The sequence below is a fragment of the Neovison vison genome, chromosome 10, assembly GCF_020171115.1.
Source record: "Neovison vison isolate M4711 chromosome 10, ASM_NN_V1, whole genome shotgun sequence".
Taxonomy (NCBI): domain Eukaryota; kingdom Metazoa; phylum Chordata; class Mammalia; order Carnivora; family Mustelidae; genus Neogale; species Neogale vison.
In genome coordinates this window covers 65,930,771-65,945,627 of record NC_058100.1, presented here as the reverse complement: position 1 = coordinate 65,945,627, position 14,857 = coordinate 65,930,771, and the positions used below count along the sequence as shown (strand labels likewise).

General features: G+C 39.0%; 1 protein-coding gene across 1 annotated transcript; it reads left to right on the top strand.

Annotated features, from left to right (window-relative positions):
• Window positions 1–4,263: 4,263 nt before the first annotated feature.
• On the top strand, window positions 4,264–13,781 carry C4BPB (complement component 4 binding protein beta). Its single transcript, XM_044266310.1, has 6 exons — window positions 4,264–4,562; window positions 5,508–5,678; window positions 7,083–7,259; window positions 11,636–11,729; window positions 12,894–13,020; window positions 13,560–13,781. The coding sequence occupies exons 1-6, from the start codon at window positions 4,505–4,507 to the stop codon at window positions 13,713–13,715; spliced, it is 783 nt and encodes a 260-aa protein (XP_044122245.1). The 5' UTR covers window positions 4,264–4,504; the 3' UTR covers window positions 13,716–13,781.
• The last annotated feature ends 1,076 nt before the right edge of the window (window positions 13,782–14,857 follow it).

Sequence of the window (14,857 nt, the reverse complement as noted above, 5' to 3'; positions counted from 1 at the left end):
CGGTAAAACCCAGTCCCTGTTCCCTGTCCTTAGAAAAGATCTCCAAGCACTTTTGCAGGTGTTAGTCTTACCCAGCCATCAAGCCATCATTTGTAGAAGGATAAGCACATCTGGGCTCATTCTTACTTCACAAATTCGTGAATGAACACCCTTATTAAGTGACTTACCTTGACACTGATGGAGTTCTTGTCAAAGTCCATACCTCAGAACAAGGTAAATGGTAAGAAGTGTAACAGTGAGGGCCCAACAAACATATAACATGCTTTTTTAAAAATCTAGCTAGAAACTTCATAAAGATACCAGAATTAGAATGACTCCTTAGAAAGTGCTCCATTGTTGGGTGACGGTCACTATTTGGCTTATTTCTGTAGCCTTAATTATCCCCCCATGCCTTCAGCCTCTCCAGGATCTTTCCTGGGGTCTCTCTGTGAGGAGGCTGGCCTTGCTAGCTTGCCCTGGTCAGTGACAGGCCCCCTGGCACTTCCCGTGGCAGTCCAGCAATGGCCCATCATCATGCTTTACGGTCTTGAAGTACTCCTGCCATCCAACCTACATTCATTGTCTTGAACTCATCTGAGAATTTGACAAAAGCTGAGGCCCCTTTCCCTGACAAAAGGTAGATGCACATCACTTTCACATACATCCCGACCTCAGGGTAGCAAAGCAGGAGTTAGTTGATAATGTACACACATATCCCATCTACCTTTCTTTTGTTCAACATTAAAAAAAAAAAAAATCTATCCATTTGATACTAACTTCTTTAAGCAGAGGGGAAGAATTTGTGGGATTCTGAAAGGCTTACTTTTTAAAAACCAGACATTGTAGAATACTTAGGAATTTGAGTGGATTGTAACAAGGATAGCTTCACTAACCTCTGGAGCATTAGGGGCAGGAGTGTAGGGGGTGATAATTTCTTTTTCTTAATCTCAAGGCACCTCAAGGCACCTGATGCATCTTTTGTGCTCATTAAGCCAGTATCACACCATTCCCGTCACCACAGGCAGAGCACCTCACTTCTGAGCTCCCTTCTGAATTCCCAAGGGCACCCAGATATCTTCTTGCTGGTATGCTGTACCTTCCCTGCGAAGACTTGGTCAGATTCCAGAGATCAGCTTCTCCTCACGATTAAAGGAAATAATTTCATAAGCACAGGACGCTCTGAGAAGCGGTGTTCCAGAGCTAATAGGGCCTTGCCTCAAAACGGGTATTACCTTCACTGAGCATCCCAGCTACTTTCAGAGAACAGCTTTTTTAGTCATTTGGATTTTCTTCCTTACTGACCCTTTTACCTTATTTTATATTCAATTTTCACCCCAGAGTGTCTCCTCGTTTGTCCTTTGCCTTTTCAGAATTTGACAGAAAAAGAAATAGTATCTGGGCACAATTTAATAAAGTCTATTAACCATTCTTTTCCAAATTTAAATTCCTGGGTCATTTTACTCAAACCCTCTTAGAGCCTTCTTTTTTTTTTTTTTTTTTTGGTTTCATGAACAATTAGGGCTTTAAAAATTTTCTATGAGTTTTAGTCTCATAGAATCTGCATAAAGGCTAGTTTTCTGGCCCAAGTTTTTTTTTGGTGAAACATTCAGGAAACAACTAATACATTAAAAAAAATCATTGGAAAAATATTTTAAACTTTTTCTGAATTGCCTTGACAAAGACCAAAGGAAATCTAATCATAACCGACTAGAGAATTTAAAGTCATCTTTTTCCAATTCTCTTAAAACCTTACACACACACACACACACACACTCAAAGTTTAACTCCCCGTACCTCCTGCCAGCCTAAGCCCAGCAGCCTTCCCGGCTCACTTCCTGTCTGCTCATTCTTTTGCTGAGCAAGCAAACCAGTCAGTACAACTTCAGCACTTTCCCTGTTACCTCAGTTCTCCAGAAAATCTGGATTGATCAAATTGCCCTTAATGTCCAAAGGTCTAGAAGGATTTGTGAATTCTCATTTATTAATTTTGCTAAGCCTGGACACTTGTAATAAAATGTATAATCCTAAAATCCCTTATATGTAATCCCCCATTCCAAAAAGCTTTGAAAACAAAGTTTTCTTCCAATTTATTTGACAGGAAAATATGACCTAAACTTCATGAGGATATTTATAGTCTCCATATATCTCACTTAGTGTAAATATTTTTATATTTCATAGAGAAATAAGATAATATATACATAATATGGTAGCTTTCTAAAGCCCTCATCTGAATCTAAAATAAACCATTGAGAGGAAGGATTCTTTGCAATTATTTCCTGTAGTAATGCTCTATTTTATTAGGAATTTAGGAGTTCATCATTTAGGAATAAACAAATTCCTAATTTTAAGAGTAAGCAAAGTTTTCTTTCACTATTTTTAAAATCATTTATTGTACAAACATATACATTAGCTGCTGGAGAACTTATATGCTTCAAGAAATAGATTATGTGGTATGTTAAATAAAATTACTCTAAACCTGACAAGAGAGACAAAAAAGAAATCGCTGAAGAAATTTTTCCATGGGTAACTGAGTATTGTAGACCCTCTCTGGGGTTGTTGATTTCATGGGAGCGTGTAATTTTGATTGACCTTCTATTTAGGTTTTTTTTACAACTCTAAGACTAGAGGTTCATTTGCAGAAAATGGATAGGAATGCAGATGATTCTTTTCTGAAAACAATGCAAATATTCCTGATAAGGCAAATGCATTTTGTCCTGTAGAGATTCAATAAATTTCTATCAGTTGGAAAAGCTCATTCCAAATATTATAGTTTGTTGTCATGTGTGATATTAAACAGTTTTACATCAGTTAGAGAAGTCACTTCAGAAGGCCTTTGACTTGAATATTTAAATCTGTTCCTCAAATTCTTCTTTGAATTAGTTGTAGCATCTAAATGTTTCTCTGATTAATGAGCTGAATAAAATCTTTGACACATTTTCCTCGTATACTTATATGAGTGTCATGTTATTTACCCTTTCGAGAACCACACTTTAAAAGGTACTTGCAGAGGCGCCTGGGTGGCTGAGTTGGTTAAGCGTCTGCCTTCGGCTCAGGTTATGATCCCAGCGATCGAGTCCTGCATTGAGCTCCTCGCTCAGCGGAGAGTCTGTTTCTCCCTCTGCCTGCTGATCCTCCGGCTTGTGCACTCTCTCTCTCTGACAAATAAATAAATAAAAATCTTAAAAAAATGAAAGACGCTTGCACTATAGGAACTCACATATTTGTTGAGTGAGGATAAGCTATGGAAAAACCATAAAGGCAGTATATAGTAAATGATAAATTATTGGTATGGATTTGAGGAGCTCTACTAGAGCTTCTGTATGATTATGTTCTCTTTTATTTGTCCCGCATTGCTCTTATTTACCTAGCAGACAATTCTCCTTTGCATTATGGAGTGCCTGCAAAGGAAATACACATGGGACAGGACCCTCATGCGCGAGTTGTTAACAGTCTTGTGTGGGAAAAAGACATGAACAAATCATCATAAAGTAATGATAATGAATGGAGAAGAGAAAAACGGTTAAGACCTTACTGAGTCCTTATGCTTTATGTGTATTATGATGCTTTATATTATTTTATTAAAACCTAAAATTTTGGAGGAACTTTACTCCCAATTTTATCACTGGAGCAGGGGCAACCAGCTAATTGCTGTAATAGTCAGGAAGAAGAAGGTGGGAGCCCCAAAGCAATTTCACATGTTTTAATTCCTGAGACTAAAGCTTTTCCCTCAACTCCCTCTTAGTTCATTTGGTTGATTCTGGACTCAGGCTAAACCCTGGCCCCCAAAGACCCGCAGAATGGGAACCTGGGCGCAGGCCTGGCAGATATGGACACGTGTTGCTACAGGACTTTGGAGTTTTTTCTCAGGTTTGGACATAATCAGGATCAGCTCCTTGCTGGGAAGCTGTAGATCTGGGAGGTCAGAGATAAGGTGAGGTTAGTTCACTTCCTGGAGCTTGCCAGTTTTCAGAGTTCGATGCTGCCAGGACACCTGGTATGTGACAAATGAAGGGGAGATGGCCCTCAGAGCTGGGTTTCAGTTGGGAAAGCACTACAGATTGACCCACCCGCCCCCGCCTGCAAAGCTGGAGGGCGTTGCAGAAGCTGGACTGTAAACACTAGCAAATATTGACAGAACTGAAGGTCATGGCTAAACCCTCTGGTCCATGTCTGTGGTAGCAGGATAAGCGGGCAGTTCACAGGAACTGGTCAACTAGATTTGCATAACGGAACCCTGGTAATTTCTAAAACCAAGTTTTAAAACTGGCAGCTTGTCAGCCTCTCCCCTGCTTCATGTTTTTGCAGAATCCCTCCCAGCTCTAATTTCCTCATAGCTGTTCAGATTTCCTGCTGTAGCATATTTTTTTTTTTTTTAATTCTTCCAAGGGAGAGAAATCAGGACAACCTCTTCTCTAGGAGGGAGGTGGTTGGTATCCTAAGCTGTGTGAGAAGATCCGCTTTGATTCAAACCAGGTGTTGTCTGGTTTGTGTTCATTCCAGCCTGGGCCAAGCAACTGATCACAAGATGTTTTTTTGGTTTGTGTGCTATCTTGTGGTTGTGTGGCTGATTTCTGCCTCAGATGGTGCGTATGCTTAAGTTTGGTTTATAAGGCACTTGATATCAGGTCTAAGGTTTTAATGAAAGTTTAATCAATGAAATGTATTTCCTTTATTGGAAAATCTCAAATTGCTTGGCCTAATGCAATGTACTCAGAGGGGCTTAGTAAAATATTTTTTTTAACAGAATTTATTTATTTGACAAGGAGTAGGAGAGAGAGTGGGGGGGCATAGCAGAGGGAGAGGGAAAAGCAGGCTCCTCACTGAGCAGGGAGCCCAATGTGGGGCTTGATCCCAGGACCCCGGGATCATGATCTGAGCTGAAGGCAGGGGCTTAATCGGCTGAGCTACCCAGGTGCCACAAGGGCTTAGTAAATATTTAATGATGATTCTGCTTTATGACATGGGTGGTTAACAGTTAACTTTTCTGTTCTGGGAGCAAAAAGTACCAGTTTCAAAATATTGAGAGGTCTTATCTGTTATACACTCCAGGAATATTCTTTGGAAAGGGGATTGTTTCTTTAGAGGTAGATAACTTATGGTTGAAATTTTCTTTATTTAAAAGATTTTACTTATTTATGGCTGAGGTTTTTTTTAATTTAAAGATTTTATTTATTAATTTGAGAGACAGTGAAAGCAAGAGAGATCACAGAGGGAGAGGGGGAAATAGACTCACCACTGAGAGGAGAGCCTGATGTGGGGATCCATCCCAGGATCCTGGGATTATGACCTGAGGCGAAGGCAGTTGCTTAACTAACTGAGCCACCCAGGCGCCTCACTTATGGCTGAATTTGAGTGAATCCAGTTACCCTTTTGAAAACAAAACTTTGGGAATTATTGGGAGGGGAGGGAAGTGGATAGACATAGACATGGAAGAGTAGCCATAATCCAGCAAAAAGACTTGGACGGTGGTCTAACAAGGTTTCCTCATGGCACGTGACATGTCAAGTGAATCTTTTTCCTTCCAACAGAGAGCTGTCCAGAACTTCCCTTTGTGGAAAATGGCATAATTGTTATAAAGGAGGTAGAAGGACAAATTCTGGGGACTTGCCTTTGTATCAAGGGCTACCACCTGGTAGGAGAGAAAACCTTATTTTGCAATGCCTCTGTGGAGTGGAATGCTCCTGTTCCCACATGTCGCCGTAAGTTTGATTTTCCTGTTTCTTTGTATATCTTGTCATCCTACTGGATTCTTTCACATCCTACTTCCAGTTGGCCATGTTCAAACTGTATAAGAAAAGAATTCTCGGGGCACCTGCTGGGCGCAGTGGGTTAAAGCCTCTGCCTTTGGCTCAGGTCGTGATCCCAGGGTTCTGGTATCGAGCCCTGCATCAGCTCTTTGCTCAGTCCCTCTCCCTCTGCAACTCCCTCTGCAACTCCCCCTGCCTGTGCTTGTGCGCTCTCTCTCTCTCTGTCTCTCTCTCCCACTGTGTCAAATAAGTAAATAGAATCCTTAAAAAAAAAAAGAGAGAAAATTCTCAATTTCTATGAATTCATTTTTAAAGCACCTGGGTAGAACTTCTCTTAGAAGCTACAGGATCGACTCTTGCTCAGTACTGATTCCATTAATTGATTAATTGATTGAATTAATAGACACAATCAACCCTGCAGGAAGAAAAGAATTTCTTCTGTATATTAAAACTACCTTTTTTGGGCTACAATTTGTTTAATACTATACTCCTTTAAAATTTTTATGTTATATAAAAAAATCTAAACATATACAAAAGAGAGATTAAAATCAACTCATACATACTTACCACTTATCTTCCACAATTGCCCACATATAACTAATCTTCTGTCTTCTACAGTTCTGCTTTGTATTATTATTATTTTGAAGTAAATATGTCATGCTGTATTTTATCTATTATATAACTTTTGAACTGGGAAAAATTTATGTTCTCAATGTACAAATGTGGTAACTGAGGTCCAAGTGACTTGCTCCAGTTCACAACACTCATTTGTGCTGTCTGTAGAGACAGAGAATCACTAGTTAATATCCTCGTAATTACTACTATTTTTAGGACTAGCTCGGTTTGTTCTCCAGACCAATATGTTTGTCCTTTATTTATATGACCGAAGTCATCTCTCTCTGCATTTTCTCCTGGATTTTTTGTTTGTTTGTTTCTGTTTTTGTTTTTTTAACCTGAGAAAAGCAAAATGAAACAAAGTAAAACATGACGAGTGATGTGTACCTTTGGCTGGATGGAAGGAAGGGAACCCTTGCCTCAAACAGAGAGTGAAGAGTTTTCAGCAGGGCTTGACAGGAGGATAAACACACTATTGATCATTTCCAGTTCTATGCTTAATTACTTCTCGTAAGTTCAAGTGCCAACTCTCACGCTTGTGCATGACCAAGACCTTTCCTGCCGCTCTCAGGCTAGCCAGCCCTTTTCACATCCAGTGTCGGTAGGATTTGGTACAATGTACTAGTGCAGTTTGCAGTCCCTATTAAAAAACTCTGGTTTAGTTCTGATTTCTCAGCAAAGCTTGAGAAATTCCTGCCTTTGCAGGTGTCCCTTCAGATCACTTCCCGTTTTCTTCTTCAGTGGGCCACTGTCCTGACCCTGTGCTGGTGAATGGCGAACCCAGTTCCCCGGGTCCTGTCAACGTGAATGACAAAATCACTTTTAAGTGCAATGAGGACTACATTCTTAAGGGCAGCAACTGGAGTCAGTGCCTGGACAACCACACGTGGATGCCTCCCTTGCCTGTCTGCAAAAGCAGTAAGTAGGAGAGAAATAAGTGTAAATCCAAAGACACTGAGCAGATAACCTCATTTTCTGTGCCTGGGAAGCTTTGGGAGCTAGGAAGCAGCCAAGAAACAAGTGGGGCTCACAGAGCCAAGCCTCACCTTGAAGGATGTGTTCCGGTGAAACACACAACATCCAAACAATAAACCCTCGCCGCCCCCACCTTTAAATTAGGATTCCTATCCTACTAAGTCCAACATGGGATAGTTTGGGGCATCTGACATTTTTTTAAAAAATTTCATGATAATGACTTAAAGTTCTTATTTGAAGAATACACAGAAACAGGGGGCAAGGACAGTAACTTATCCACTGCCAAATTACACAAAATAAAAATTGAAAGAAAGTACCTCCTTCTAACACAGTAATTCACGACTCTCAGAAAGACTTAGTTGGATGTGTTTGTTGTATGACTTTTACGTTTATGCAGACATTTTAAATAAACAAAAGCATACACACATATTGACACATGTATATACGTACAAAAAATGGGAATTTATGTATTTTTAATTGCTTATTTTTGGTGTAACATTACACATGGAAATCTAGTTCAGATCAGTATATGTGGCTCTATCTCCTGCTTTTATTTTTTTTCTATCTCCTGCTTTTAAATAATAATGTGGATGTGCCATAATTTATTCCACATCTCTGTGTTGATGAACATTTATTCTATTTCTGTATTTTTGCTATTATAATGCTTCAGTGAATGTTATATAAATGTATACACATACATATATTTTTGGGCCTAGGCTATTATTTCTTTAGTCTGGATTCCTAGAATGATTGGTGGGTCACAGGATATATTTATTTGTCAAATATACTTAGAAGATCCAAGAAATTCTACTAAAAATGTTATTCTTGGACACTAAATAATATTGAAAAATCAATAGTATTACTTTCTAATAATTATGAGATGAATACTGAAATGTAAAATAATTTCACTCATGAGACCTATATGAAAATTTACTGAAGGACCTAAAATAATACTTAAATAAAAGAAAAGATATGCCATGACCCTGGATGGACAGACTGGAATTACAATGTAACTCTGAGCAGAATTTTAAATTTAAAAATATAAAACAAAAAATTAAGTTTATTTGGAAAGGTACATATCTAACATTAAAGATTTATCAAACCATTCGCCAGAGTAGTGCCTTTTTTTTTCTCCAAGGATGAACCAACATTGACATATCATGATCACCCCAAATCCATAGTTACCTAAGTATTCACTCTTGGTGTTGTACATTCAGTGGGTCTGGACATATGCTTAATGGCATATAGCTACCATTATAATATCATACAGAGTGTTTTTGCAGCCTTAAAAATTTTCTGTGTTCCATTTATTCATCTCTCTACCTTCCCTACCTCTCAACCACTGACCTTTTTAATTATAATAATGTTCACTTAGCCAGCATTTGGTACATCATTAGTTTTTGATGTAGTGTTCAACGGTTCATTAGTTGTGTATGAAACCCAGTGCCCATCACCCCATGTGCCCTCCTTAATATCTGTCACCTGGTTAGTTCTGAAGGACATCTTGGCTGCTTCCAAAGTTTGGCAATTATGGATAAAGCTGCTATACATATCAGGTGCCGGTTTTTGTGGGGACATAAGTTTTCAACACCTTTGGATAAATCCCAAAGAGTGCAGTTGTTGGATCTTAAGATATTTAGCTTTGTGAGAAACTGTCACACTGCCTTCCAGAGTGCTTATATCATCGTGTTTTCCCATCAGCAATGGAGGAGAGGTCTTGTTGCTCCACATCCTCATCAGCATTTGGTGTGATCAGTGTTCCAGATTTTGGCCATTCTCATAGTTGTGTAGTGGTATCTCTATTGTTGTTTTAATTTATATTTCTTGATGATGTACACTCATTTTCCATCTGTATATATCGTCTTTGGTGAGGTGTCTGTTAAGGTCTTTGGCCCGTTTTTTAATCAGGTAGTTTTCTTCTTGTTGAGTTTTGAGTTCTTTGTGTACTTTGGATAACAGTCCTTTATAAGATTTGTCTTCTGCAAATATTTTCTCCCAGCCTATGGCTGATCATCTCATTCTCTTCATGTGTCCTTCATAGCACAGAAGTTTTAAATTTTAATGAATTCCAGTTGATTAACTGTTTCATGGATGGTGACTTTACAGCTGTATCTAAAATGTTGTCCCTCCCTATACCCAAGGTTGTCTAGGTTTTCTCCTACATTACCTTCTAGGTGTTTCATAGTTCTGTATTTTACATTCAACCCTATGATCCATTTTGAGTTAATTTTTGTGAAGGATATAGCAGATAGGCAGTTTAAAAACATGAACTATCGTTAGCCTCTTTTAGGGAGTTTGTGGTTACTTCAAACGTGCATGTATGGGACACACAGTGAAATTACATGCACATACCATCAACATTAGCTTGAACAAGTTTAAAGTATTTATTTCCACCAGACTTTTCTGTTTTACTCTTTAAATTCAATACTTCCTATCCTCACACGGAAATGCAGAGTCTCTGTCTTTTTGCGTCAGTTCATTGCCCAGTTTTAGGGGATGCTCCTGAGGTCCCTGATTAAAGCAGATTTTTTTCTGTTTAGATGCAAGATTTATTATCATCTTCTTCAGTTCAAAACAGTATGCTTAAAAGCCACCAGAAAACCTGTATAAACTGGAGATCCTTAATCAATTTATCGATTGATTAAAAACTCAGTTTTTGATCTTTTTGTTTAATTCAATTAATTAACATATATGGATTATTTCAGGGGTACAGGTCTGTGACTCGTCAGTTTTATATAATACCCAGTGCTCATTACAACACATACCCTCCCCAATGTCCATCACCCATTTACCCTATTTACCCCCTCCCCCAAGCCCCCTTCCATCCAGGAACCCTCAATTTGTTTCCTATGATTAGGAGTCTCTTATGGTTTGTCTCCCTCTCTGGTTTTGTCTTGTTCTATTTTTTCTCTCTTCTCCTATGATCCTATTTTGTTTCTTAAATTCTATGTATCAGTGAGATCATATGAAAATTGTCTTTCTCTGATAGACTTATTTCACTTAGGGTAATACCCTCTAGTTCCATCCCTGTAGTTGCAAATGGCAAGATTTCATTTTCTTAGATGGCTGTGTAATATTCCATTGTATATATATATATATATATATATATAGTCACATTTTCATTATCCATTCATCTGTCAGTGGACATCTAGGCTCTTTAAAAGTTTTTAACTGGGTGGCTCAGTTGGTTAAGCAGCTGCCTTCAGCTCGGGTCGTGATCCCAGCGTTCTGGAATCGAGTCCCATATTGGGCTCCTTGCTTGGCAGGGAGCCTGCTTCTCCCTCTGCCTCTGTCTGCCACTCTGTCTGCCTGTGCTCCCTCTTGCTCCTCTCTCTCTGACAAATAAATAAATAAAGTTAAAAAAAAAAGCTATCAAAAGTTGAAGAAAACACCTGTGTTGTAGAAGAATACAAAGAAAACATTTAATTACCTACAAACCTACTATTCAGAAATAACAGAATACTTTGATATGTAATCTTCAGGTGTTTTTTTTTTTTCTGTTCATATATGATTATGCATGAGTGTATTTTAAAAAATAGTATTATATGCTGCTATTATAATTACATTTCCATTAGTATGTATTATTATAATGCAAAGTATTATATACTACGTACTGTACTAATACATGTTCTTTTATGCTTGCTGGTTTTGCTCAACTATTTGTTTTGAAGGTATTTATGTTTCCATAAGTATTCACCTACATAATCATTCTTAACTTACCCTTTACTCCTTATCCCTGTGTTTAGACTCAATGCTAGAGCTCAGAGGGACTTTGGAGATAATATTATTTAAGTTGCTCATCTTATAGCTTAGAAGAAAGCCAAGAAGGGTGAAATAATGGTTAGTGGAAGAGCCAGAACTGAAATTCACAACATCTACTACTTTGTCCAGCTCTCTTTCTAGACTCCTCTTGTTTGCTCTCCGCTGTGTTCTCCCTGTTTCTGAAGCTCTCGTATTGCACAATTCTGTCCCACAAGAATGCCAGTGTCCTTTTGAACTCAGACCATTTATCTCCTGTCTCAGGGAGTTACTTCTCCTACGTCTACCTCTGGTTTAATTTTTTGATTCTTGTCCCCTGACAGTCTCTGCAACGTAAACTTCCTTTCCTCAAGCTCATGCCAATCAGAAAGCTCTCTCAAACTGTTAATGACTCAGAGGATAAGCAGGGGGAGGGGGTTTTTCCCATGGATAAATACGATTTGACCAGAAGGAAATGAACGGAGAGAGTGTCCCCAAATCCCACATGGATGGTTATACTTAGAGGGTGCTGTTAATGGAGTACAACTCACGACTGTCACTCTTGTACTCTTGTTTCTCAGGATACTGTGGCCCTCCTGGGAATCCAGCTCATGGCTATTTTGAAGGAAGAGATTTCAACTCAGGATCTACCATTACTTATCACTGTGAAGACAAGTAAGTATATGCCACAGCCGTTCAAATGCAAGAACTTGCGCATTGACCCATAGCACTGTTTTGGGGAATGACCCAGTCCATCTCACCTAATGCCCCTATGTTCTACTGCCTCAGCAATCTGAGCTCATTCTGATTTTCAGAGCTGCTTTAGCTCACTACCAGCTCTCCCCAAGCTCTAGAAGATAGACTGATCCCCTTATTTATCCTAGAGAAGATACTTAAAATGTAGGGTTTTCTAAAGAATCTTGGAATAAAAGCTCAAAGAAGTATAGACCATATGAAACTGCAGAAAGAGAATGATTATTCCAGCCTGCCCCTCAACAGATTTGTATATATATATTTGAGTATATATATTCCTTAAAAAAAAAAAAAGAAAGTCAAAGAAGGAGAATGACTTAATACATCCTAATTGAAGTCTGACCTTAATTTGGACTACCTAATCACCCACCTTACAGATCTACTCTTTCCTTGGCTTCATTCCGTCTTCCTACCTCAGGGTCATGTCTCCACATTAGCATTTCAGTCTCGTTATATACTTCTAGTGGGCTTTGTAGTCCGCTCTCGTGTTTTTCTGATTAAAAGCTGTAGCTCCTTTGTAAGATTTATTTGAGGGTTCTCTCTAGCTTTCCACTCCTCTTTAGAGGGTGGATGGCAGATGCTTTTTTAAATTATTGAATGATGACGTGCTTCCTCCCTCTCCCTCCCCACCCAACAACTGTGTGAAAACACATACTCAGAATTTCTCACTTCTCCATGTTTTATGGGTTGCATTGTCACTTGTGCCCTCTCTACCCGCAAGGAGAATGGTTTTAGTTGATTACTATTTGGTATACGGAAATCACGTAGCATGCATTAAGGCTCAAGAAAGTGGATTCTATCACAGTAGGAAATACTGAAATACAACTATACAGCACCAGCATTGGTTGCCCATTTTAGAAATTGTTGTTGCCATTCTTTTTTTTTTTTTTTATTTGACAGACAGAGATCACAAGTAGGCAGAGAGACAGGCAGAGAGAGAGGGGAAGCAGACTCCCTGCTGAGCAGAGAGCCTGATGTAGGAATCGATCCCAGGACCCTGGAATCATGACCTGAGTTGAAGGCAGAGGCCTTAACACACTGAGGCACCCAGGCACCACTATTGTTGCCATTCTGACTTCTGTTCAGGTACCACTTAGTGGGCACGCGGGACCAACAGTGCGTTGACGGGGAGTGGAGCAGTGCACTTCCCATCTGTGAATTGATCCAGGAAGCTCCCAAGCCAATTCCACAGACTGCGTTTGAGAAGGCACTTGTAAGTAGCAGGTTGTCGTCTGTCTTGTTCACAGTGGTATCTCCAGGGCCTGGCATCACTCCTGGTGCATGCTCAGTCTATATCTGAAGGGTTGTTACAAGGGGGCTCATAAACTGTTAACTCACATTTTTACATACCTGAGTTCTCATTCACCACCATCATCAGCAACACCTCTACCACCTTGTTGGTAGAAGTTAAGGACTTGTGGACTTTATAGAGCAAGCTTTCTAAGCTCGTGTCTTAGACTTATATGTATTGCTGTGAAAAGTCTCTGAAATCCTTCTAGATTCCAAAAACCATGGATCAGGTCATTTTCATTGAGATGCCTCTTTTCATTTATACTTATTGCTGAGGTAATAATAAGTATATAAAAGCCAGATGATTTAAAGGATTTATCATGTTGAAGACCCAGATTTGTATTTAAGCTGGCCGGGTTCTCAGCCCCCAGTCAGGGACCTAAGCACTACTCATTAGCTTCAGACTATACAGCTGGATCTCAGTTCTTAGGTTATAACTTAATTTTTTTTTCTTTTTTTCAGTTTGCCTTTCAGGAGAATAAAGAACTTTGCAAAGCCATAGAGAACTTTGTGCAAAGACTGAAGGAAAATGACTTAACAATGGAGGAACTGAAATACTCTCTGGAAAAAAAGAAAGCTGAGTTAGAGGCAAAAATGTTGTCCTCATGTCGTAACTGAGCAGACTGGGTAATCTGGGTAATAGAAATGCATGTAGGAATAAATTTTCTCTTGGTTCTAAAACTAGTTTTGGAGTTTTCTCTCATTAGACTGAAACTCAACTTCATAGAAATCAACTGTAGTTGCATAAACCACCGTGTGTGTGTGTGTGTGTGTGTGTGTGTGTGTGTTTCTCAGAATGTGGAAACACCAAGTGTGGCCATTGTCTGTTTAAGACCAGAATTAGCACATCAATGGGGAATGGAGGGTCTAATTTCCTGTCTGTAAGGAGAATGGGAAGCTCAGATCTCAGCTAAGGGTATGCCTCATATTTTAATGAGAGATGAATGGTGAGGCAAAACATAACCTCAGATTAACCAAGACCTATGAAGCAAAAATTAACCTCTCATTTTGAGAAAATAGATTCACAACAGTTACATCCTTGAAATGACCTGTTGAGACAAAAATAGAATTAGGACTTAAACTCTCTTTGAGTTTCCCCTCTATCTTGTTTATGAAACCCAAATTTCTAAATCTTCCACAGTAATATTGCTTACCACCTCGGGATGAAACCTATTCCTGCCTGGTAAATTTGAGATGGTGAAATATAAGTGAATATATTTTCTTTTTGTCTTTTTAGAGGGCAGAAGAAGCCAGAATCCTGAGGTAGGATAGGTTTTCCTATCATGATGTCATACTGAGACGATATGACAAACTTCTGTCTCTCACTCTGGCCCCTACCAAAAGACATAGGAAATCTGGATGAAATACAAACAAAATACAAAAGAGAGCTTGAAATAATGGAATGTACCTAGATGAAATTATGAAGGAGAATAGAAATAGGAATAAGAAACTCTCAAGTAACCCACATTCTATTAATAGACACAGGACAGGTTTTATATGTACATCATTAATTGAGGGCAGTTAGAACAAAATAAACAACTTTCACAGAACAGTGAGCTGGGGGAGTTCAGCTTCAAGAAGGAGACCCTCTGTCTGGAAGAGGAGGAGGTAGGAAAATCATTAAGAAGAGTCACTTCTTGGGCTTTTAAACGTGAGTAGGATTGAGATACAAAGATTAGAGAAGATGTTGCAAGTGGAAAGATTTGAGAAATGTAGTAAGAGCATCATTAAGAGCCATAAGCTTTTGAACCAAGTAAATC